General features: G+C 39.4%; 1 protein-coding gene across 1 annotated transcript in view; it reads right to left on the reverse strand.

The window, feature by feature from the left end:
* Positions 1-27,502, reverse strand: part of SCML2 (Scm polycomb group protein like 2) — an 85,914-nt gene that overhangs the window by 38,427 nt on the left and 19,985 nt on the right. The window contains exon 5 of the mRNA XM_023737252.1: positions 20,208-20,451. Within this exon, the coding sequence (XP_023593020.1) occupies positions 20,208-20,451 (244 nt within the window). The remainder of the gene's footprint in view (positions 1-20,207; positions 20,452-27,502) is intronic.

A 27,502-nucleotide genomic window follows, 5' to 3' on the forward strand; every position in this document is an offset into this window, starting at 1 on the left:
AATCCATCACATAAATAAAACAAAAGACAACCACATGGTCTTATCAATCGATGCAGAAAAGGCATTCGACAAAGTCCCACACCCATTCATGATAAAAACTCTCAATAAAATAGGAATAGAAGGGAAATTCCTCAATATAATTAAGGGCATTTATACAAAGCCAACAGCCAACATCATCCTAAATGGAGAGACTTTGAAAGCAGTCCCCTTCAGAATGGGAAATCAGACAAGGATGTCCTTTATCACCACTCTTATTCAACATTGTGCTGGAGGTCCTAGCCACAGCAATTGGGCTAAAGGCTTATATCCAAGGAGCCCTAGTGGCACAGCGGTTAAAGTGCTTGGCTGCTAACTAATAGGTCAGCAGTTCAAACCCATCAGCCACTCTGAGGGAGAAAGATGTGGCAGTCTGCTTCCGTAAAGATCACAGCCTTGGAAACCCTATGTGGCAGTTCTTCTCTGTCCTATAGGGGTGTTATGAGTCGGGATCAACTTGACGGTAACAAGTTTGGTTTTTTTTGAGGGCTTATATCAACCACCATCTGTTAATTTGTGGCACTGTGGTGGCTTGTATGTTGCTATGGTGCGGGAAGCTATGCCACTGGTATTTCAAATATCAGCATGGTAGACAGGTTTCATCGTAGCTTCTAGACCAAGACAGACTAGGAAAGAATGCCTGGTGATCCACCTCAGAAAGATAGACAATGAAAATCTTATGGAAGGCAACAGAACAATGTCTGATATAGTGCTGGAAGATGAGCCCCTCAGATTGGAAGACACTTAGAATACAACTGGGGAAGAGCTACCTTCTCAAAGTAGAGTTGACCTTAATGATGTATATGGAATAAAGCCTTCGGAAACTTCATCTGCTGATGCGGAATGATTCAAAATGAGAAGTAACAGCTGCAAACATGCATTAGTAATCGGAATGTGGAATGTACAAAGTATGAATCAAAGAAAATGGGAAGTTATAAAAATGAAATGGAATGCTTGAAGATCAGCATCTTAAGCTGAAATGAACTGGCATTGGCCATTTTGAATCAGACAATTATATGGTCTAGTATAAGACAGAATTGACTCAATGGCACACAACAATAACAGTATGCTGGGAACAACTAATTGAAGAGTGGCAGTACATTCATCATGAAAAAGAACATTTCTAGATCTATCTTGAAGTACAATGTTGTCAGTGACAGGTTAATATCCATATGCTTACAAGGATGACCAGTTAATTTGACTATTATTCAAATTTACACACCAACCACAAAGGACAAAGATGACAAAATTGAAGATTTTAATGAACTGCTGCAATGTGAAATTGATCAAATGTGCAATCACAATGCATTGATAATTACTGGTGATTGGAATGTGAAGCTGGAAACAAAGAAGGATCAGTAGTTGGAAAATACGGCCTTGGTAATAGGAACAATGATGAAGATTGCCTGAGAGAATTCTGCAAGACCAATGACTTATTCGTTGGAAATAATTTTTTTCAACAACACAAACAATGACTATATACATGGACCTCTCTGGATGAAATATACAGGAATCAAATCAACTACATCTGTGGAAAGTGACAACAGAGAAGCTCGATATTATCAGTCAAGACAAAGTCATGGACTGAGTAGCTAAAGCAAACAGAAGACGTAGTGTTATGGATTGAATTGTGTCCCTCAAAAATGTATGTCAACTTGGCTAGTCCATAACTCCCAGTATTGTGTGATTGTCCACCATTTTGTGATCTGATTAGATTTTCCTATCTGTTGTAAATCCTACCTCTACGATGTTAACGAGGTGGGAATAGTGGCGGTTATGTTAATGAGGTAGGATTCAATCAAGAACCAGTGTTACTAAAGGAAGAAGTTCAAGCTGCACTGAAGGCACTGGTGAAAAACAAGTCTCCAGGAATTGATGGAATACCAACTGAGATGTTTTAACAGATGCAATGCTAGAAGCGCTTACTCATCTATGTCAAGAAATTTGGAAGACAGCTACCTGGCCAACCGACTGGAAGAGATCCATATTTGTATTTATTCCAAAGAAAGGCAATCCAACAGAATGTGGAAATTACTGAACAATATCATTATCACATGCTGGCAAAATTTTCCTGAAGAACTGAAAACGGCTACAGCCGTACATAAACAGGACACTGCCGAAATTCAAGCTGGATTATGAAGAGGACATGGGCTGTAAACTTTCACCTAAACAATAATAAAATGTTTAAAAAAATGTAGAGAAGGAAGTGTTTATCTGAGCAGGATTTTGCCTAACCATGGGATGTGAGTGAGATTGTGACACATTTCTGTATCTTGCTAGTGTCAATGGATTTCTGTACCTCAAGAGCAAGCCTGGGATAAAGCATTAGTAGAGGAGGGGGCTAACTGATGATGTATATTGAAAATTTCAAAGGTTGCTTCCTAGAGGTATAACTTGAGCCCCACTAATGCCTCTTCTACAGCCAGTTTCTTAAACAGATCCCTCTGCTCCCAGGTCTGCTAAGGAAGACTGCTATGGAAGTAACATAGTTAAATATGACTGAGAATAAGGCTTCTATAATCAAATTTTTAAAAAAAGAAGAGGGCGTGGAATGAGGGATAACACTGCTGAAGTCAGACGGACCTTGGCTGAATGCAAAGAATACCAGAAGGATGTTTACCTGTGCTTTATCCACTATGCAAAAGCATTTGACTGCGTAGAACATAAGAAATTATGAATAACATTACAAAGAATGGGAATTCCAGAACACTTAGTTGTACTCATGCAGAGCCTGTACATGGATGAAGAGGCAGTGTTTCAAACAGAACAAGAGTATACTTAGTGGTTTAAAATCAGAAAAGGCACGTGGCAGGGTTGTATCCTTTCATCTTACTTATTCAATCTGTGTGCTAAACAAATAATCCGAGAAGCCGGACTATATGAAGCAGGTTTGAAGGAAGACTCATTAACAATCTGCAATATGCAGATGACAACAACCCTGCTTGCCAAAGTGAAGACTTGGATCAACAATCAATGCCCATGGAAGTAGCAGTTAAGAAATCAAATAACATATTGTGTTAGAAAAATCTGCTGCAAAAGACCACTTTAAGGTGTTAAAAAGCAAAGATGTTAATGTGTTGACTAAGGTGCGCCTGACCCAAGCCATGGTCTTTTCAATTACCTCATATGCATATGAAAGCTGAACAATGAAAAAGGAGGACAGAAGGAGAATTCACCCATTTGAATTGTGGTGTTGGCAAAGAATACTGAATATACTGCCAGAAGAAGGAACAAATCTGTCTTGGAGGAAGTACATCCAGAAAGCTCCTCAGAAGCGAGGATGGCCAAGACTTTGCCTTGTTTACTTTGGACACGCCCAAACCAAATTTGCTAAAAGAATCTGTAGCTTTGATTCACACTCCACTCAAAATAGTGGTTGGGGATCTAAGACAAATGTACACAATTTTCTATTTCAAGGTTACTGAAAACTTGTAAAAATGTCACTAGGAAAAATTTCCCAAACACAATTAAAAGATTAAAGACTAGCTCTCTAGCTTACACAAAATACAAAAGTCCAAACAAAGTTGTTTCTATATCTCCATACTTAAGTGACAGTGACTTATAGGTAAATTAAAATAAGAAAATCTAATTTAGTAAAAAGTATATAGTTTTTCTACCCTGTTATATAATTAGTTCTCGTAAGTATTCAGCCTAGAAAGGAAACCATAACAATGCAAGAATAAACTAGAAATCACAATCAGAATTTAGAAGGGTTTCAAGAGTCTTGTTTTTAAAACATATGTTTTCTACTTGCCAACCATAGGTGCTTTGTAAACTACTCCATTCGGCCGCATGGGTGGTGCTTTCCATGAAGACTATTTTATTTTGTAATTGCTACTCATATCTGCTCACTTTAAAAGAAACCCAGATTTTGGTCACAGTGACATTATTTTTAAAAAAATGACAATCTTCATAACATTTAATCTTTTCAGAAGAAAGTTCACATGAAAAGAAGCAACTTCAGTTGTTTTAGGTCAATTCATAATTCATCTAACAATACTATTTTAAAGCCACTCAATTTTAAACCATAAGTATCTTTTCTCTTAGTAAATGATTTTGATAGTGACTTCCATTATTCTGTTTAATATATATATATAGTCACTGTTACAATTTCCACAAAAACACACTAAATGTATTGACACAGCACTGAATTATTAAAATATCCACATTTCTATATCATAAAAATACCTTTAATAAGTCTTACCTAATACCAGTGAAAAAACATTTAATGTCATATCCCTAAAAACTATAGGAAAAAAATGGCAACACTTTTTATTACAAATGGTGATCAGTTTTATTTATAATAGGATTATTCCTTATTTAAAAAAACAAAACAAAACAAAACAAAAAAACATTTTTATGGTGGAAATAACCAAAGACTGACTTTTCCTCTGTACTATAAAACAATTTTGAGAAGTGACTATTTAAATAATACAGCCAACAATTTCAATAAGTACTATTTAGACCAAAATAGAGGATTTTTTTTTTTTTTGAGATAACAGAAATTACTGGGATATTTAGCATACAAAAGCGAACAAAGCAAACAACAAATTTCTTGAACTATACTTCCACTACAATACAAAGACACGTTTGGGGGTAATTCCTACCTTTATAAATATTCCAGAAAAAGAAGCTGTTGCTGTATTTACCATTAAGGTGATTTAGATTCCACTTGATAGCCTTGCTCCTTACCAGGAATAAAACTGCCTTTCTGGAAAAAGCAAGTCTATAACAAAGCCCACGCTGCCCCAGCGAGCCAGAATTTCTAGCAAATGGGGATGAAGCTATTTGCATTTGTTAGTTTAGTGGGGGGTGGGAGGAGGATGGAGGAGGGGACTAAGGCGACTGCTAAAGTAATTCGCATATTGTCCTAGGGCTGTATAGACAGTACTCATCAGTCACCTGCTCAAACTTCCTTCACCCCTGCCTTCAGAGAGAGACCAAAGGTTACCCTGGGTCAGAGAATCTGGAAAGAAATGAGAAGACATGCAAAATCTAACTGCCAACCCATTGCGTCTGTATACAAAGTTATCCCCACTAGACCACATGTCGTAAAAACCAAGACATTTTAATAGTCTCAAGAGAACTTGTTAAAATATATCATAGACAAGAACGGAGAAAGAAAAATCTCCAGGCTTTACTTGTAATTACTGCAGTATTTAACTGAAATACTTGAAACAGAGAAAGGACATTTGCTTTTTCAAGATACTTCTTTGCATCATAATAGCCGTCTCATTTGCACAAGCAAAACATTTGTTTCAAGCTGTTCATATGAAAAAGAAAATATCAGCTGTTTCAAATTTCATGGCTTTTGAGTGAATCATTTGGGCTGATAGCATTTCTAACCATTTCATTTATCCCAAACAAGAAGAGTACTGAATATATTAAGTGTATGAGTTTGTATTTTATTAAAGCCACATTAAAGGCAAAAATCTAAACGAATACATGAGTAAAATTTATTCGGAAGCCTTCTGGTGGGACTAATACACCTTTAACTTTTTAAAAGTCTTATTTATATGTATCTCTGTTACTTTTGACTCATGGTACACAGAAAAAGCAAAAGTGCTGTTTTATGTGGTTTTTCAGTTATATAAAAATAGGGGGAAAATAATAAAGATATGCTCCTAAAACCTACAAATCGTAATTTTAAAACTTTAGAGAGATGAAGCACAAGTTACAGAAACCACATACTCCCCTCTCTGCGCATGTATGAACAAAGAGCAAAAGCAGCCATAATTTCTAGTTTTGTTTAAAAAAAAAAAAATTGAGAGAGAGAGAGAGTGGGGTAGGGGCGGAAAGTAGAGATTATTTCTTGTTTGCCCAATGGAAGCTTTCAAATACTTGTCAAAAGACAAACTTTGCAACAGTTAAGAAGGAAAATGTAGTATTTCCATAAGAAGGGTTTTTCCAAATAAGAAAAGACTACTATATACAATGACCAGTTACAGCAACTGTGTTTTTCAAAATGATAAAAAATTTAGATTTTAAAACTCACTCCCTTAAAATTTTAATTAAGAAAAAAAACTAGACCATACACAAACACATACACACCCCAGAAAGTAATCAGCACTCAAATTTGAAACTAACAGTGTCCAAGATTAATTACATTTAGTCTTTTTTTTTGTTTTTACTTTAACCTTAGGAAGACAGTTCCTATTCATATAATTTATGTCTGAATTAGAAACAAAGAAAATCTAATATGCCAGTTCTATCAAATATTCGAGTTGACTCGACAGCAACTGGGTTTTTTTTTTTTGTTGTTACCACTGAGTTCCACCGCAAAATTAAAGCTGTTTCCACTGGAGGTGGGGGCAGGGGACCCAATAAACTGCAGGGTTTTATCAAGGAAAGAGTTAAGATGGTCACTGATAGCCTCTGGTGCCACAGGATAGAAATGCTTGCCTACACCTTCCTGATTCTGGTTTTCCCCTCCTCCACAGTTCCCTCTGGACCAGAGGAATTCCTCTATACCCTTGGGATCCTGCAATGCTATACGCAAAGCATCTGGAAGTTTGCTGCACTCCTTCCTGGTCTGTGCGGTTACAATTGCTGAAAGAATCAGGCTACAAGATGATACTTCACGTGTGTGTCATTTAATTTACAATCAACAATGCATAAATCTGAAGCTAAAATAACACTAATTCATTAATGTTTTAGAAATTATAGAAGTTCAAAATTTAACATACATAGTTTACTTTAAAAGTATTTAAGTACCTCTAAAGCAGGGTGGAATGGTTTATAATGTAGCAATTTACAAACACAACAACAACCTTTGAATATCCCATAAAATTAGAAAAAAATGAATATGGGGGCAATTCTTTTTAAGGAATTCTCTAACTGCTTCCGAATTTTTCTAATTTCTCAAGAGACTAAAAATGTACATTGTTAATAAAATTATGAAAACAAAATAAAATCTATTTGCTTACAAACTTGCCCAAATAAAGACAGGAAAAAGAAAAGACTAAACACACACACACAACTTTTAAATTAACAGTAGCTCCAGTTCTAAATTGCTGGATTATCTTGTCCTGGCTCCCCCATATATTAAATATATTGACTTTAATTAAATGACTGGCTATAAACTCTTATAACTGCATACATAGGAGACACAGAAAGGTCAATATGAGAGAAACCATTAGCTTACAGGATATTCCTAAATTTCTATCATTCCTTAGAGGTTAAAGATATAAGATACAAAGGGAGGAGTGAGAACAAGTTGAAAACAGATCAAATAAATTATACAAAAAGGAAATCGAGAACGGGACTCAGTTTATTTGACTCGGTCTCTCCAAACTGTCAAGGACACAGCAGCATACCTCTCCTCTTTCTCACCAGACACCCTGTGCAGGTCTCCTGAGTAAGTCTGATGAGCTGGGACAGCACTAACCAGAAGCAAAGGGCTGTGAAAGATTGTAGGGTCATAACAAGAGCAAAGAAAGGAAAGCCTAAATAAACAAGAAACAAAAAGCCACAAAGCTTGCTGAAGCAACAATTTCTAGTCAAGGTTTCTCGATGAATTTTTCTAACCAAGGAAGAGCCTAATAAGAACTTTGTTGTTTCTGATTATTGAACTGTTTACACAGTAAAATAAAAATGCAATCGTTAGGAAAAGGTTTAAAGTAAATTAAACTTTATTACTATTCTTGAAAATCAGTAAAGCTTAAACAAACAACTTTTCAATGTAATGTAAAATCAAGTAGCATTCATGGATGCCTCCCGACATTTCCTTAAGAAACTATGCAACTGAATTGTCTTTAGTCACTAATTATTTGAAAAAGTTTTACATGCTATATCCTAAAAAATATTTGGAAAAGTAGTTATATAAAGATTGAAAAACAAACATTCCCAGTGTATTTAAGAAATATTCAAAATGAATGAAAAACATGTTTTAGTTTATGAAATTCAATTAATTTAATATTATTTGTGCCTTTGAAATTATTTAATATTAAAGTCAATAAATTTAATATTTCTATAAGTTTAAAAAAAGACCATAACAAAATCAAGAAGCAAATGACTGAGAAAAATTTTTTTACTTTTATGACAAAGGGATGCAATAAGTGAAGCTCTCAAGCAAATCAATAAAAAAGGGAACACCCAAAAAGAAAAAGTGTGAAAAGGTGATTATCAGATAACTCGTAAAGGAATATTAATAGCCAAAACACATGGAAAGAAAAAGATTCAACCTCACCAGTAATCTAAGAAATGAAAAATGTTTTTAATTGCATTTTTAAAATTAGCAAAAAGTAACAAAGATAATCCCCAAGGTTGGCCAGAGCGAGGGGAAAAAAACACCAGTGTAAATGGGTATACCTTTCTGAAAGACCATTTGTCAGTCTTAAAAACATATACTCTGACCCAGTGAATTTATTCTATGGAAATAACCAGAGAGGTATGCAAAGATGTATGCATAAAAGCATTTATCATATCATCTATTTTAATAACATAAATCTGGAAACATTCTAAATACCTAACAAAATAGAAGTTTGGTTAAATAAATTATAGCATAGCCGTATGATGGAATATAATACAGAAACAAAACTCAATTTGTAGGAATATATTTTACATGGGAATACAGTCACAAGTATGTTGAACAAATAATCCGAGAAGCTGGACTATATGAAGAAGAATGGGGCATCAGGATTGGAGGAAGGCTCATTAACAACCTGCATTATGCAGATGACACAACCTTGCTTGCTGAAAGTGAAGAGGACTTGAAGCATTTACTGATGAAGATCAAAGACTATACAGCCTTCAGTATGGATTACACCTCAACAAAGAAAACAAAAACCCTCACAAGTGGACCAATAAGCAACATCATGCTAAACAGAGAAAAGAGTGAAGTTTTCAAGGATTTCCTTTTACTTGGATCCACAGTCAACCCTCATGGAAGCAGCAGTCAGGAAATCAAAAAGCGCATTGCATTGGGCATATCTGCTGCAAAAAACCTCTTTAAAGTGTTAAAAAGCAAAGATGTCACTTTAAGGACTAATGTGTGCCTGACCCAAACCATGGTGTTTTCAATTTCCTCATATGCATGCAAAAGCTGGACAATGAATAAGGAAGACTGAAGAAGAATTGATGCCTTTGAATTATGGTGTTGGTGAAGAATACTGAATATACCACGGACTGCCAGGAGAACGAACACATCTGTCTTGGAAGAAGTACAGCCAGAATGCTCCTTAGACACAAGGATGGTGAGACTTCGTCTCACATACTTTGGGGATGTTATCAGGAGGGACCAGTCCCTGGAGGACATCATGTTTGGTAAAGTAGAGGGTCAATGAAAGAGAGGAAGATCCTCAGTGAGACAGACTGACACAGTGGCTGCAACAATGGGCTGAAGCATAACGACAATTGCGAGGATGGCGCAGGACTGGGCAGTGTTTCCTTCTGTTGTACATAGGGTCACTATGAGTCAGAACCAACTGGATGGCACCTAACAACAACAACATACTAAGAAAAAGTAGTCAAAAAAGTTGAATACATATGCAGGATAATTCCTGTAAACACTAAATTGTTTTTTTATATATTTTAAAGTACAAGTGTAATACACAAATACATTCTGGTTTTTAAAACAAACAAAGGCCAGATAAAAGCAGAAGTTCCCATTACCACCTCCTTTACCACTTAACACCCCTTTCCAGAAATAATTAGTTACTGATTTGATATATATCTAGATCTTCTGTTATGTATTTATATACATATTTATATAGGTGCATACAGAAATATAAAATATATATAAATATATAACATATATAGAACTATATATATATAGAAATGTGTGCATTTTGTTTTGACATAATGTTACCGTATTGTATGTATTTTGGGGGACTTGCTTTTTTCACTTAATACATCTTGGAGAGCTTTCTTTATTATTAAAAAGGGACATATTCTCATTCTTCTAAGTTACTCTATATTATTCTAAAGGGTAACTATACAATAACTGATTTCAACATTTCTGCACTGATTTGACCACGTATATGTGTCCAGTAACCATGCTTTTACTAAGACCACTCATGTATTCCCCTTTGCTTGACTTTTATGGCACATTTGATACTGTTCAATATTTACTCTTTAAAATCTTTCTTTTCCTACCAGAAAAACTAGATGGTGCCCGGCTACCACCAATGAACGTCCTAACAGGGAACACAAGAGAGGGTCCCTGATGGAGCAGTAGAAGGATGAGGTGTAGAACTCAAATTCTAGTAAGAAGACCAGACTTAATGGTCTGACTGAGACTGGAGGTGCCCCAGAAAGCATGGCCCCTGGACTCTCTATCAGCCCAGAACTAAAATAATTTCCAAGGCCAACTCTTCAGACAGGGATTGGACTAGACTGTGGGGCATAAAGTGATACTCATGAAGAGTGTGCCTCTTAGTCAAGTAGCTACAAGAGACCAAAGGGGCAGCTTCTGTCCAGAGGTGAGGAGTTAGGAGCTGGTTCAATGGTCATGGGGAATCAGGGGCGGAAAGGAGGAGTGTGCTGTCGCAGAATGGGTGAGCAATTAGGGTCTCATAACAATGTATGTAAAAAAAAAATTTGTACGGGAGACTAACTTGAAATGTAAACTTCATTTAATTACAACAATGAAAACTAAAAAAAAAACCTCCTATATGTGAAAATGTTCCCTAGCAGTGTCCCTCTAGTATAGGTTTACTAAAAAAAAAAAAAAAAAAATCGTTCTTTTCCTGTAGCTGAGGAAATCAACCTAGTGGCTCTCCTACATTTACGTATACTGTATCTCAGGGTTCTAGATCAACTTTTTTCTTCTACCCATTCCTTATTTTTGTGTTTCTCGAAGTTCAAGCCTCAAACCATGTGCATAGGAAACACCTGAGCCCACCTCTCCAGCCCTACTGATTTGGAACTACTGGATGTTGAGTTCAGAGGAGCCTGGTGGCACAGTGTTTAAGTGCTTGGCTGTTAACCAAAAGGTCGGTAGTTCAAACCCACCAGCTGCTCCACAGAAGAAAGATGTGGCAGTCTGCTTCTGTAAAGATTTACAGCCTTGGAAACCCTAAGAGGCAGTTCTACTCTGCCCTATAGGGTTGCTATGAGTTGGAAATCGACTTGACAGGCAGTAGGTTTGGATGTGTGCTCCAGGGCATTAGCCTTTTATCAAGCTCCCCAGGCAGTTCAAGTGTGAGAATTAGTCTTAAATGCCCTCTTCTCCCTCTACTCATTAAACATGCACAATTAAGACTACACCCAAATACCAATGTTCACTGCTGTACTATTCACAATAGCCAAAGGGTGAAAATAACCTAAATGTCCATCAACATATGAATGGATAAACAAAATGTAGTTATTTCCATACAATGGAATATTACTCTGCCATAAAGAAAAATGAAGTCCTGATACATGCTATGACATAGATGAACCTTGAAAACATCATGCTGAGTGAAAAAAGTCAGTCACAAAAAGACAAATACTATATGATCTCACTTATAAGAAGGCAAATGTATAGAGACCAACATTTTGCCCAACCAGTGTTACAGCAGAAGCCTGGTGATCTGCTTCCATTAAGATTACAGCCAAGAAAATCCTATAGAGCAGCTCTACTCTGTAACACATGGGATTGCCATGAGTCTGAATCCATTCCACTGCAACAGGTTTAGTTTTCTGATTTATAGAGACCAAAACTTATTCGTGGTTACCAAGGGTAGGGGAGAGGGGAAGGGGGTATTATTGCTTAGGGGGCACAGAGTTTTTGTTAATGGTGGTGGAATAATTTGGAAAAGGATAGTGGTGATGGCTGTACAAGGTGAAGACTGTAATCGATGTCACTGAATTAAACATGTAAAAATTGTTGAATTGGCAAAAATGTTTTATTTTTACCACAAAAAGAAACCATACCCAAAACTTCTACAACTTGCTGATATCAACAAGATGTGTAACCTCCCCTCCACCCAGCACCTATGATCCTTCCTGACACAAAGAATATTTGTTTGAATGAATGTAATGACTCTCAAAACTGCTTTGTCAATCAAAACCTATCTTTTATTGTGGCAAAAATATACACAACAAAACCTTCATGAATTCAACCATTTCCATGTGTGCAATTCAGTGACATTGACTCATTCTTCATGTTGTGCAACTTTTCTTGATATCCTCTTCCAAATTATTCCACCACCATTAACATAAACTCAATGCCCCCTAAACAAAAACTCCCACCTTTTCTCCCACCCCTGGTGTTATGGATTGAATTGTGTCCCCTCAAAATGTGTCAACTTGGCTAGGCCATGATTCCCAGTATTGTGTGATTGTCCACCATTTTGTCATCTGATGTGATTTTCTTATGTGTTGTAAATCCTACCTCTATGATGTTAATGAGGCAGGATTACAGGCAGTTATGTTAATGAGGCAAGACTCAATCTACTAGATTAGGTTGTATCTTGAGTCAATCTCTTTTGAGATATAAAAGAGAGACAGGGGACCTCATGCCACCAAGAATGATGAATCAGGAGGGGAGCATATCCTTTGGACTTGGGGTCCCTGCACTGAGAAGCTCCTGGACCAGGGGAAGGTTGATAACAAGAACCTTCCCCCAGAGCTGACAGAGAGAGAAAGCCTTTCCCTGGAGCTGACACCCTGAATTCGGACTTCTAGCCTCCTAGGCTGTGAGAGAATAAATTTCTCTTTGTCAAAGCCATCCACTTGTAGTATTTCTATTATAGCAGCACCAGATAACTAAGACACCTGGTAACCACTAATAATCTTTGGTTTTTATATATTTGCTTGTTTCACAAGAGTGATATAATATTTGTTCTTTTACAACTGACTTATTTCACTCAGCATAATGTTTTCAAGGTTCATCCATGTACTGGCATGCATCAGGACTTCATTTCTCTTTATGGCACAATGATATCCCATTGCATGTATGTATTACATTTTTTATCCATTCATCTGTTGATGGACATTCCAGTTGTTTCCACCTTTTGGCTATTGTGAAAAGTGCTACAATGAACACTGGTGTACAGGTTCTGTTTGAGTTCCTACTTTCACTTCTTCTAGGTATATACCTAGGATTGAGATTGCTGGGTCACATGGTAGTTTTATGTTCAATTTTTTTGAGGAACCACCAAACTACTCTCCACAGTGGCTGTACCATTTTACATTCCCACCAACAATGGATGACAAAACCTATCTTTTTTTAGGCTCCATACCTGCATGTGCAGCTACCAAACGGACATATCCAGTTAGGATCAGGTTCAGCTAATAATAGAAAAAACAAAAATAATAGTAGCTTATAAAACATAGTTTATTTCTCTCAAATAAGTCTGAAAGTAGAGAATACAAGCTGGTATGACAGCTCTGCTCCACAAAGTTCTCAAGGATTCAGGTTTCTTCCTGCTTTCCACTCCACTCTGCCTGGGATACAGAGCTCCAGCCAATGCAATCACATTCCTAGTAGCAGGATGGAAGAAGAAAAGAGAAGGGCACGCTCATCTCTCTTTAAAGAAACTTCCTGAAGCACACTAGAACACACAACTAGAACACACTACCTTTGCTTTGATCCCATTGGCCAGGACTTAGTCACATGCCCATACCTAACTGCTAGGGAAGCTAGAAATATAGTTATTTATCCTCTTGTTGTTGTGACACTAATACTCCCCATCATGTTTTCTCCTTTTCAAAATGGGTGACTGAGAGCTTGACATAACTAATGCCATGATGAACCTGTAAGTTTTTTTTCTTTGCCTTCTCCTTTTCACATACCTTCGTTAATGACTTTGTTCTGCTCTGTCCAGCCACCTGTGGCTTACGACCCCCCCCACAGGAAGATTAGAGCCCAGATGTCAGATATGTATACCTTTACCCTGATAAGGAAATGTCTGGCATGTATCTCTTCAGTATGATAAAGAGTCTCTTGTAATTACCTTGTAACGACTAACGACACTTCTAAGCTTTATAAAAATCATATATAAGCTCTAATGTAAAAATGCCTTTCGGGACTCCACAGAGACAGGCTGTGTTGCTGTCAGATCCCTGGTGGTGGATACCTCCTAAAATAAAACTTTCTCACTCTTTCTGACTTGGAGTATGTTTCACTGGCTTGACTGCTCCAGGGCACAGACCCTATTTGTATAACAACTTTTTGGCGCCCAACGTGGGGCTCGAATTACTCAGGCCCTGGTCCCATCTCCCTAAGGACCAAGCCCCTAGGAAGGACCCAGGAAGAAAGAAGGTGCATCCCTCCTCGAGTTGTGGAGGTCTCTCAACCTGTGGTGGCCCAGAGACCCAGCAACAGGGGAGGACTCGACAGCAGTGAGCTCTGGACAGAGGGAGAAAGTTTCTGTTGGCCATGGTAGGTAACTGGGCATCGGGTGGTAAATCCTCTGTAAAAGCCGCAGGGGGGTCGGTTCCCACAGACTCCCTCCAAGAATGGGTGACTAGGTCCCGTGAGGTTGGATGAGAGACCAGTGAGTTTCCCCATTGCAAGTGGGTACCCAGAGAAGTAAGGTTTCGGCCGAGAGTCCACTAGGAACTGGACTTATTTAGGAAGGGATCCCCTAACTAAGAGACATCTTAAAGGTTTATGTAATCAGGTGTGGCCTCAATACCAGCTCCCCGATGGGTCAGGTGGCCTGTAAATGGTTTTAGAGATTTTGGTACCATTATGAAGTTTGATCTGTTTTGTATTCGAACTAACAAGTGGGATGAAAAGCTGTATGTAGAATGTTTTATGACTTTATGGCATGAAAAGGATAAAGCCTCTGTTTTAGCCCCTCCTGTGCAGGCAAATGATGATGACAGGGTAGGAGTTGAAGAACTGGAGGATGTTCTTCTCCTTCCCCCACCTTGAAAAACCCCCTTGACACCCATTCGTGACCCCTCCCTGGTGGTATCAGATGAGGACAGGAAGGCGTTAAAGGGAGGCGGGTGGAGGAGGTGGGACAGATACAGTCTCCCCACCCCATACTAGGAGTGGGGTACAATTTGGCCTAGTTCCCCCAGGAGGGATTTACCCACTCTGGGAGGTGCCAGTCCCCACTGCAGAAAGGCCTACCTCAGATGATGTGGGTCCATAATCCGTTCCCAGCGACCAATTTGTACAATTGGAAGTGAAACTTTCCAGGGTATCGGTCAGACCCACACGCCATGACTGAATGCATTTAAGGTCTTTACCAACAGAGATCAGGTAAAAGAGGCCGAGGGAAAAACGAATAAGACCAGGACATGAAGAAACAGGCAAATTTACCGACCACTGCTCTGGGATCGTCTAGAGGAAGACGACAGGACCAAGGTAAGGACGGCCCCCGATTAAAGAAAAACCAGTGTGCATTTTGCAGAGGGACACTGGAAAAACGAGTGCCCCAAAAGATAGAATGGAAAAGGGCCAGGCAAGATTGAAAGCGGGGAGAAGCTTTTTCAAGGAATTATGAAAGAGCAGGAGGAGGACCCTGAATGACGGAGATAGGGGGAGACAACTTTTGATTTACCTCCTACTGACCCCCCCTGGTAAAAGTTATGGTGGGAGGACAGCCAGTAGACTTTTTGATTGATACTGGAGCAGCCTTCTCGGTACCCACTCGGAAGCCTAGAGGGACTGCCTCGACCAGCAGTACTCAAGTTGTCGGGGTGAATGGAAAAAAGGTGACTTGATCCTTTTTGCAGCCAATGGACTGTGAAATAGAGGAAATCAAACTATCCCACCAGTTTCTGTACATGCCCGAATGCCTGGTCCCCCTTTATGGGGTGGGATTTCCTAAGTAAAGTGCATGCTGAAATCTCTTTTGATAAAAAAGGCCTATCTCTAACAGTACTGACAGCGAATGCCTGGAAAGTGCAAGCAGCTCTCTTAGCCCTCACCCAACCAGTGCTATCCCTGGCATCCATCTCACCCATGGTTCAAAGAGTGGTTGATGCCATAACCCCGTGGGTTTGGGCAAACGGCCGGCCAGGATGAGCTCTGACTGTCTTCCCTGTGGTCATGGAGCTGTTACCCAATGTCATGTCTCCTCGGATTAAACAATATCCACTGAGAGTTGAGGCTCATCCTGGGACCGGAGGGACTAATCACTCGACACCTAGAATGGGGACTGTTGCAAGAGTGCCGATTCCCATTCAACACCCCTGTTCTGCTGGTAAAGAAGGTGTCGACCGGTGAGTATACCTTTTTGCGGGCTGTTAACAGAGTTGTGAGGACCCTATACCCAGTAGTCTCGAACCCATATACCCTACTATCGGCTCTCCCACCTTCCTGTACTCATTTTACTGTTTTGGATTTAAAAGATGCTTTCTTTTCTGTCCCGCTGGCTGCTGAGAGCCAGCTGATCTTTGCTTCCAAATAGGAAAGTGACAAAAGAAAGAAAACAGCTCTGTGGATTGTGCTACCTCAAGGGTTTAAGAATTCCCTCACTATTTTTGGAACAGCACTGGCCCACGATCCAGAGCAGTTAACTCCCCTCGACCAAGGAGTGGTCCTTCAATATGTGGGCTACCTCCTGATAGGAAGCGAGTCTAAGGAAGACTCTGTCACAAATACTGGGACTGTCTTAAATTTTTTGGCTGAAGCTGGATACCGAGTCTCTTGAAGAAAGTTACAAGCTAACCTCACAGGGGTAAAATACCTAGGTTTCCTCATCTACCAAGGGCAAAGGCACTTACTACCTAGAAACCATCTGCTGCCTAGCCTATCAGCTATATCAGCTACTCGGGGCAAGAGATATCCTTTTGAATGGACGAGCCTTTTGTGATTTAAAGTCTCAACTGATGAAAGCCCCGGCCCTAGGGCAGCCAGATTATCAAAAACCCTTTGAATTATATACATAGATGAAAGAAGATGAGTAGCCATTGGTGTATTAACCCAGTTGTTGGGACCATGGTGATGCCCTGTTGCCTATTTCTCTAAAAAAATCTGGACGCTTTTCTCAAAAGGATGGCCGGCCTGCCTCCAAGCAGTTGCTGCAGCTAGCATTATCATAAAGAAGGCTAATAAATTTACTATGGGACGTGATACTATCGCATTTGTCCCTCACGCAGTGACTGTAGTATTAAAACAAAAAGGACATTATCCAAAGACTTATGGGCTCAAGATTTCTGGCCCTCAAGGAATAGGACCCTTTCTAGGTGAAATATGGCCAGTTGACTTTTGTGAAGTGTTCAAAACTAATGAAATATTTACTGGTGCACATAGATTCTTTTTCAGGATGGGTAAAAGCTTTTCCCTGCCAGACCGAGGCAGCTAGAGAGTGGTACAACAGGTTTCAGCTGCTTTAGGAATAAAGTGCAAACTCCACACAGCATGGAGACCCCAATCTAGTGGAAAGGTTGAAAGAATGAATCAGACCATAAAACGTCATCTTAGTAAACTGTGCCAAGAGACCAGGCCACCCTGGACAGATGTCCTGACGCTGGCCCTCCTCCAAGTCTGTATTGTGCCCCAGGGAAAGCTTAAAATCGGTCCTTTTGAAATACTTTATAGGAGACCATATTGTCTCAAACAACTCTCCCTGCAGCCCTCCACCTAGCCCCCTGATGTAATGATGTCTAAATATTTGCTGTCTCTAACCAAAATTCTTTCCCAGTTCCATCAGGCGGTATGGATCCAAGAGAAGTTCCCTCTTGAGATAGCCGGACACTCTTTCCAGCCTGGTGACCAGGTGCTCCTTTCAAAGTGGAAGTACCTCCTGTTACAGCCTAAGTGGACTGGACCCTTCACCATACTACTCAGCACTCACACAGCCGTGAAGCTTACAGGAGTCAAACCGTGGATCCATCATTCCTGCGTCAAGCCCTGCCCGGTCTACAATGACAAGAAGGAGTGGAAAGCTCAACCCATCGACGGCCTAAAGTTAAGACTTTCTAGGGTTAAAAAGTAAAAATGCTTTTAATGCTAGCTTGGATGGGATTACTATTAGGTACCACAGAGACTTCTGCTCGGGGAATCCTCGTCCCCAAGATAAACGTTCCCCCTGACTCCTTGTTAAAAGATGAAAAATTTTGGATCTATATTGCTAGAGAAGTGTTAAACATTACTGATGTCTGTCTGGACGGGGGGTTGTACGCCAGCTCAGGCCTCAAGTTCTGTCCCATCAAGATTTGTACTCCCCTAAAGGCGTTGAAAAATTTCACCATGTTTTAAACACACAAAGAAAGAGTTACAATATTCTGATATTTATAGCTGGGGGCCTGTTACAAAATTCATGAAGGATTTGATTTTTCTTGGCTGACCTCTTGGCTGCCAGATTTTACCTGGCTAAAAACCTTATTCATTAGTAGAACCGGATTGGTCACTATGGGCCTGTTAATCTGTTGCTGTCTCCAGTTTATCCCTATACGTGAGATGGTATTGTCTGTCCCGAGTCAGACTGTCCAACAGATGGCTCAAACCTGTCGCAGGAAAAAGGCTCAATCCTTTTGCCTGAAACTTTCTGATCTAAGGGAATAGGCTGAAACCTGGGATGGGTGTATATGGCCACCCAAGCTTCAAAAGGGGGGAATATGTGACCCAAATATTCTCCAGCATGTTTTCTCCTTTTCAACATGGGCGACTGAGAGCTTGACATAATTAACGCCATGATGAACCTATAAGTTTTTTTTTCTTTGCCTTCTCCTTTTCACATACCTTTGTTAATGACTTTGTTCTGCTCTGTCCAGCCACCTGTGGCTTACAACCCCCCCCCCACAGGAAGATTAGAGCCCAGATGTCAGATATGTATACCTTTACCCTGATAAGGAAATGTCCTGCGTGTATCTCTTTAGTATGATAAAGAGTCTCTTGTAATTACCTTGTAATGAATAATGACACTTCTAAGCTTTGTAAAAATCATATATAAGCTCTAATGTAAAAATGCCTTTCGGGACCCCACAGAGACAGGCTGCGTTGCTGTCAGATCCCTGGTGGTGGATACCTCCTAAAATAAAACTTTCTCACTCTTTCTGACTTGGAGTATGTTTCATTGGCTCAACTGCTCCAGGGCACAGACCCTATTCAGGTAAACATTATGAAAACCTCAAAAGGATTAATTGAAAATTACTTCTATTTCAACATTCTAGAATAAGAACTCAATACAGTTTACCTATGGTCCAAAAATTACATGAGATATCCCGCAGAGTTCTGTTGTTTCTTATTATCTTTTCATTAAGGAATTGCATGGACCCTATTTGGGTAACATTGTTGTTAGGTACCAGTGAGTCAGTTCCAACTCATAGCGACCCTATGTACAACAGCACGAAACACTGCCTCGTCCTAGCCTTTATACTAGGCAGCCAAACAGTATTACTCAGAAAGAAAAGGGGAACAGATACTGGAGGGACGACCAGTATTCTCAGCCACACACTTCAAACTCACTATGTCCCAAACTGAACTTATCAGTTTTCAGGATAAACTGCACAATTTTACACCTTTGTAATGTGTCCACTCTACCTTTATCTCTATTCTGCCTGGCAAACTCAATCTCATTTTAATACTCATGTCATGCATCTTTCTATGAAGCTTTCCTTTACCTAGCCACCTTTTCCTCCAGCCTAAACATACTGGATGTCTGTGGGCCACCTTGATATCTAGCAAACATCTCTATTTTTACATTGCTAACTCTGTATTGTATTTTTATTTTTACAAGTCTATACCTCCATTCATCCCTTTCCCACTAGAAGGTAAACTTTTTGAAGGCAGAGACCATGACTTATTTATCTTATTACCACGTGCACACAGATCTATGACACACAAAATCAAATACTAATATCTGCTTCTAGAATTATGGCCAGCAGAGAATGAGAATTACGTCCAGTAGGGTACCAAGGGGTACCTAATATATGTATGTAACATTTCTAATGCCCAACCCTTTTTAGAAATATCTTTAAGATATGAGCAATGAAATGCCATGTGTAATTGTTAACTGAATTATCAACTATAAAGGCAGCTGAGCCCCCCAAAGTGCTTACAGCAACAAGGTTTCAATGGTCCAAATGTGACTTTCAGCTTTGCTAATTAGTCTCCAGTGGATTGGTAACTCAGATTATGATACTGGGGTAGCCCTCAAGAATTCTAATCATGGCCTTCCTTTTGCCCCGTTCTCTAGCCTGGGCAGTGTTCTCACTGTTCTGTCTGCTGTTCCAGTTGGGCATGAAGTCTTAACACCGACAGTGCTAACCACCATGCCACCAACAGCAGTTAAATGTAACTTCAATAAAATAAAAGAATGTGTAGCAACTTATTGTCTTACCATAAGCTCCTGGTGGTTGTAATACATCTCCTGTCAGGTGACACCATCCAACTGGGAAAATATCTCGAGAATCGTACTTGCACCAATAATCAAAAGCTCCACTCCAGCCATCAAATGTGATATGAACTTCATCTCCTTTCACATCTCCAATAGTTGCAGGGCAGATCAGATAAGGGTTCTTTCTGTCTATTGCTTCAAGTTTCATTCCCACTTCAAAATTATTTAGGGCTGGCTTTGGTGGTTCCTATCAAAACATTTTTAAAAAAGTTTTCATTGTTAAGATGTATTAAGAACTATTTGCTCAACTGTATTCTCTTACAACAGGTGGTGACCAGAAACTAAGCTCCATGTTTAATTAACAATTAATACAGAAAGAAACAGTTCCCACAGATCTCCCTGAAACTACTCTCCAACACCTCACTTCTACTCTGGAGCAGAGCCAAGAATCTGGAAGGAAACAAAACCATCCTGATGGTAATTCATGTGTTCATTTGAGAAATATGTATCATCTACTATGTGCCAGAAAGTTAGATTCACTAGTGAACAAAAATATCAAAGATCCTTGCTCTATTGAAGTTTCCATTCTACTGGTGGTGGTAGTAGTGGTAGGGCAGGGGAGCAGTTAACAATACATTTCAGAAGAGGGAGTCAGACAAGCCTAATAAATATATAAATACAGAATGCACTGAAAGGTAGTAAGTCCAAAGAAAAGGAACAGCGGCAAATAATATCTGAAAAGAAACTCAAAGTAAAAAATGCAGAAGCAAGACCATGAAAATCATATGGTCTGGGGTCATTTATAATATCCAATCCAGAAATTAATAAAAAAATGATTCTTCAGTTACAAAATACCAAAGCATATAAATACTAACAAGATTCTTAGAAATGCCATGCACTACATTGAAAGCCATCCTTTCTTCCAATCTGCTTTTTATCCTAGTAAATGGCATCATCAGCAACAAAGTCACCCAAGCCAGAAGTCTAGAAGTAGTCCTAGACCAGGGGTTCTAAGCCCTACAGCACATTAGAATCACCTGGAGCCACACCACCAGCGCTACTGAATAAACTGGTCTAGGGGTGGGGCCCAGACAGCAGCTTGTTTTATACCGCAGGTGATTCTAATGTGCATCCAAGGTTGACAGCCACTGCCCTAGGCTCATCCTTTTCACATTCAATCAAAAATCACAACCTGCCAATTCCACACAGGCCTTCAAAACAGTTTGCTCCCACTTAGAACCCATGCTGCAAATTTGCATTTCTAAAAAGTTCCCAGGAAGTTACACATAAATATCACCTAGGGATCTTGTTAAAATGTAGATTCTGATTCAGGATACCTGGGGCAGAAATGCAAATTCTTAGTATGGGAGTTGGCAGAAATGGAAAACCTCAGCAGGGGTTCGAACTGCAAGGAACCCAGTTTGAAGCCCTGATCCTATCCCCCCCACTCTGCTAGATATCTGGAGGAAGAGTTCTGGTAGCTGAAAGGTGGGTGGTTCTAACCCACCAGCCACTCTGTGGGAGAAAGATGTGGCAGTCTGCTTCTGTAAAGTTCACAGCCTTGGAAACACTATGGGGCAGTTCTACTCTGACCTACAGGGTTACTATGAGTCAGAATCCACTCGAGGGCAACGGGTCTGGGTAGATCTGTAGAATAACATCGACAGTTAACCTTCAATTGTTTATTACATGCGAGGCACTGTTTTAAGTGTTTTACACATTCATTTAATTCTCACAACAGCTCTGTGAGGTCAGTGCAATTATTATTTCCATTTTACAGATATGAAAACTGAGGCACATTTGCCTAAGCATAGCCGTAAGTACCAGAGCTGGATTTTAAACCAGAGAGACAACCTAGGCTGTCTGTCTCAGGGCCAATGCCTTGGTCATACTCTTCAAAGCCTGGCTCTCCCGGCCTCTTTAAAGGTTTCCCTGATGAACTCTTGCCTTCTCTTAGGCCCACCTCAAACAGAGCCACTCTCAACTTCATTTGTGAAACACTGTCAAAATGTGTTCACTCCTCTATGATTCTAAGAGATACTTAAAAGCGGGTAGTATATGCTACTTACATTGTTGTTTCCAGCACAATACCCAATAAGCTTTTTTTTTAAATGACTGAACCAAGGATCACCTCAAGAACAGTAAATAAGCTCTTAACTAATTCTTTCACCAAGACATAATTAGAAAAACATATCTGGTAGGTTGGTTCCTTTTGTAAATGCCCCTCAAAACCCATCTCATCATTTTGTACTTTTCTACTGTTACTCTTTTGCACTCTTACAATTGTTGAGTTAATTACACATTCAATCCCTGCCTTCCCCAGTAGACTGTGTGTGCCAGGAGGATGGAGGTGTGGTCTGTCCTGCTGGCTCTTTTGGCCATCCCTAGCACAAGCACAGTGCCACATATCGAAGGCACCATACGTGTCTGCTACTGGCTAGCTGATGGAGCATAATCATCACCTCTGTGAAAGATTTCCTGACCATTTCTCCTCCTCTATGCCCTTGTCGTGCCCATACAGACTTCTTTTATGGTACCAAGAACACTTTACTGTAACTCATTTCCATCTCTCCCTACAGAACTGAAAAGTTAGTTGATTAACAGCTTTCAAAGGCCTTTTTATTAAACATAGTATTTTATTGAGTTTTTGGTGAAAATTTACATAACAAGTTAGGTTCTCATTTGACAATTTTCACACAGATTGTTCAGTGACATTAGTTACATTTATCACAGTCTGTCAAAATTCTCTTTTTCTGAACAGTTTCTAAATGTACAATTCAGTGACATTAATTACATCCTTTCAGTTGTACAACCATTCTCACCCTCCTTTTCTGAGTTGTTCCTCCCTCAGCAACATAACTCACTGACCCCTAAGGTTCCTATCTAATCTTTTGAGTTGCTGTTGTCAACTTGATCCCATACAGTTAGTTCTCAAAAGAGCATAATACTCAAGGCAGACATTTTTTACTAGTTAAGCTATTGTTTGGTTTTACGAAGACTTCAGGGGATATTTTTGGTTTAAGGTTTAAAGATTATCTCAGGGCAATAGTTTCAGAAGTTCATCCCACCTTGATGGTTCCAGGAAGTCTGGAGTCCATGAGAATTTTAAATTCTGTTCGGCATTTTCCCCCTTTTGATCAGGATTCTTCTATGGAATCTTTGATCAAAATGTTCAGTAATAGTAGCCAGGCATCAACCAGTTCTTCTGGTCTCATGGCAAAGGAGGCAGCTGTTCATGGAGGCAATTGGCCACACATTCCATATCCTCCTTCTATTCCTGACTCTCCTTCTTCCTCTGTTACTCTGGGTGAACAGAGACCAATTGTTGTGCCTTGAATGGCTGCTTGCAACCTTTTAAGATCCCAGGCACTACAATGAACTAGGAGGTAGAATAGAAGCACTAAACATGTTATTAGGCCAATTAACTGGGATGTCCCAAGAAACCATGACCCAGGAACCAAATCTCATGAGGTGTTTGACTGTACTTTCAAAGTCCTTTTAACTACATATTCTTAATTTGATTCTTAAAAGCCACCCTGAAACCCCAAAGAATCCACAAGAAAACTACTGGAACTAATGGAAGATTTCAGCAAAGTATCAGGACATAAGATAAACATACAAAAATCAGTTGGATTCCTCCACACCAACAAAGAGAACTTTGAAGAGGAAATCACCACATCAATACCATTTACAATAGCACCCAAAAAGACAAAAGACTTAAAAGACCTATACAAAGAAAACTAGAAGATACCACAAGAAACCAAGAGACCTGCATAAATGGAAAAACATACCTTGCTCATAGATAGGAAGACTCAACATTGTGAAAATGTCAATTCTATCCAAAGCAATCTACAGATACAATGCAATCCTGATCCAAATTCCAACAGCATTTTTTAATGAGATGGAAAAACAAATCACCAACTTCATATGGAAAAGGAAGAAGCCCTGGATAAGTAAAGCATTACTGAAGAAGAAGAACAAAGAAGGAGGCCTCACACTACTGATTTTAGAATCTATTATACTGCCATGGTAGTCAAAACAGCCTGGTATTGGTACAACGACAGATACAAAGACCAACGGAACAGAATTGAGAATCCAGACGTAAATTCATCCACCTATGAGCAGCTGATATTTGGCAAAGGCCCAAAGTACGTTAATCGGGGAAAAGACAGTCTCTTTAACAAATAGTGCTGGCATAACTGGATATCTACCTGCAAAAAAATGAAACAAGACTCATACTTCACATCATGCACAAAAACTAACTCAAAATGGATCAAAGACCTAAACATAAAATCGAAAACAATAAAGATCATGAAAGAAAGAACAGGGACAACACTAGGAGCCCTAATACATGGCATAAACAGAATACAAAACATTACTAACAATGCACAAACACCAGAAGAGAGACTAGATAACTGGGAGCGCCTAAAAATCCAACACTTACGCTCATCAAAAGACTTCACCAAAAGAGTAAAAAGACAAACTACAGATTGGGAAAAAAAATTTGGCTACAACATATTCAATCAGGGCCTAATCTTAACCTCTAAGATCTACAAGACAGTACAAAACCTCAACAACAAAAAGACAAATAACCCAACTGAAAAACAGGCAAAGGCTATGAACAGACACTTCACCAAAGAAGACATGCAGGCAGCTAACAGATACACGAGGAAATGCTCACAATCATTAGCCATCAGAGAAATGCAAATCAAAACTACAATGAGATACCATTTCACCCCAACAAGGCTAGCACTAATCCAAAAAATCACAAAATAATAAATGTTGGAGAGATTGCGGAGAGACTGGAACACTTATACACTGCTGATGGGAATGTAAAATGGTACAACCACTTTGGAAAAAGGTTTGGCGCTTCCTTAAAAAGCTAGAAATAGAAGTACCATACGATCCAGCAATCCCACTCCTTGGAATATATCCTAGAGAAATAAGAGCCGTCACACAAATAGATATATGCACACCCATGTTCATTGCAGCACTGTTCACAATAGCAAAAAGATGGAAACAACCTAGGTGCCTATCAACAGACGAATGGATAAACAAATTATGGTATATACACATAATGGAATACTACGGAATGGTAAGAACAAAGATGAATCCGCGAAACATCTCACAACATGGATGAATCTGGAAGGCATTATGCTGAGTGAAATTAGTCAGTCACAAAAGGACAAATATTGTATGAGACTACTAGCATAAGAATTCAAGAAAAGGTTTAAACACAGAATAAAACATTCTTTGATGGTTATGAGGGTCGAGAAGGAGGGAGAGGAGAATTCACTAACTAGACAGTAGACAAGAATTATCTTAGGTGAAGTGAAGACCACCACACAATACAGGGGAAGTCAGCACAACTGGGCTAAACCAAAAGCTAAGAAATTTCCTGAACTCAACCAAACACTTCGAGGGACAGAGTAGCAGGGGTAGGGGTCTGGGGACCATGGTTTCGGGGGACATCTAGGTCAACTGGCATAACAAAGTTTATTAACAAAATGTTCTGCATCCCACTTTGGTGAGTGGCGTCTGGGGTCTTAAAAGCTTGTGAGCGGCCATCTAAGATGCCTCAATTGGTCCTAACCCATTTGGAGAAAAGGAGAATGAAGAACACCAAAGACACAAGTGAAATATTAGCCCAAGAAACAGAAAGAGCCACATAAACCAGAGACTCCATCAGCCTGAGACCAGAAGAACTAGATGGTGCCTGGCTACTGCCAATGACTGCCCTGACAGGGAACACAACAGAGTGTCCCTGATGGAGCAGGAGGAAAGTGAGGTGCAGAACCCAAATTCTAGTAAAAAGACCAGACTTAATGGTCTGACTGAGACTACAGGAATCCTTGAAGACATGGCTCTTGGACACTCGGTTAACCCAGAACTAAAACCATTCTTGAAGCCAACTCTTTAGACAAAGATTAGACTGGACTATAAAACATAAAATAATACTCACGAACGATGTGCTTCTTAGTTCAAGCAGATAGACAAGACTAAATGGGTGGCACCTGTCCTGAGGCAGGATGAGAAGGCAGAAAAAGACAGAAGCTAGTTCAATAGACATGGGAAACCCAGGGTGAATAGGGGGAGCGTGCTGTCATATTACAGGGATTGCAACTAGTGTCACATAACAATATGTGTATAAATTTTTGTATGACAAATTGAGCTGTAAACTTTTACCTAAAGCACAATAAAAAGTTAAAAAAAAAAAAAGCTACCCTGAAAGTCAGCAGAGCAAAAGTTAGCTTGATCAAAGAACCAAGTATTTGATAAATAAATAGCTAGTTAAGTAAGAAGCAAGAGTTACATACTGCCGTTTCATAAAGGGGCTAAATTAAAGATGAACTGTCTGTCACTACATATGGGAATAAAAAAGGGGCGGGGGGATTAAACAAAGGATAACCATGGCAGTTGACAAACTTGTGCTGGATACTCATAGAATGCAGAAAACATTCAAGGCACACATAAGGATCCCAGGGCCTTACACTGTCATAGAATAGAGTAAGAGTAAGACTTTCTGTAGCAAAGCAAACTAAGTTCAAATGGCAATAGATTTCATGCAACACAACAATTAAACGACAGGAATGAGCAGAGAAACAGAATTAATTTCAAGATTCAAACATATAATCTAAAAAGCCAGCGCAATGTGCCAGTATGTTATCAATACCACTATTAGTTGGCAAGTGAGAAAAGCCAGAAAATGATTGCGGACAAAATGTGATTTATTCTCTTGGACAAAATGTGATTTATTCTCTGAAGATTTTCATGTTGTTGTTGTTGCTGTTAGGTGCCATCAAGTCAGTTCCAACTCATAGTGACCCTATGTACAACAGAATGAAATATTGCCCGGTCCTGTGCCATCTCACAGTCATTGCTATGTTGGAGCCACTGCTGTAGCCAGTATGTCAATCCATCTCATTGAGGGTCTTCCTCTTTTTCACTGACCCTGTACTTTACCAAGCATGATGTCCTTCTCCAGGGACTGATCCCTCCTGATAACATGTCCAAAATATGTGAGACAAACTCTCACCATCCTCACTTCCAAGGAGGATTCTGGCTGTACTTCTTCCAACACAGATTTATTCACTCTTCTGGTAGTCCACAGTATATTCAATATTCTTCACCAACATCATAATTCAAAGGCAACAGTTCTTCTTTGGTCTTCCTTATTCACTGTCCAGCTTTTGCATGCATATGGGGGAATTGAAAATACCATGGCTTAGGTAAGGCACACCATACTCTTAAAGGTGACATCTTTGCTTTTCAACCCTTTAAAGAGCTCTTTTGCAGCA

This window comes from Trichechus manatus, unplaced genomic scaffold (genome assembly GCF_000243295.1).
Source record: "Trichechus manatus latirostris isolate Lorelei unplaced genomic scaffold, TriManLat1.0 scaffold00100, whole genome shotgun sequence".
In the NCBI taxonomy this organism is placed as follows: Eukaryota; Metazoa; Chordata; class Mammalia; order Sirenia; family Trichechidae; genus Trichechus; species Trichechus manatus.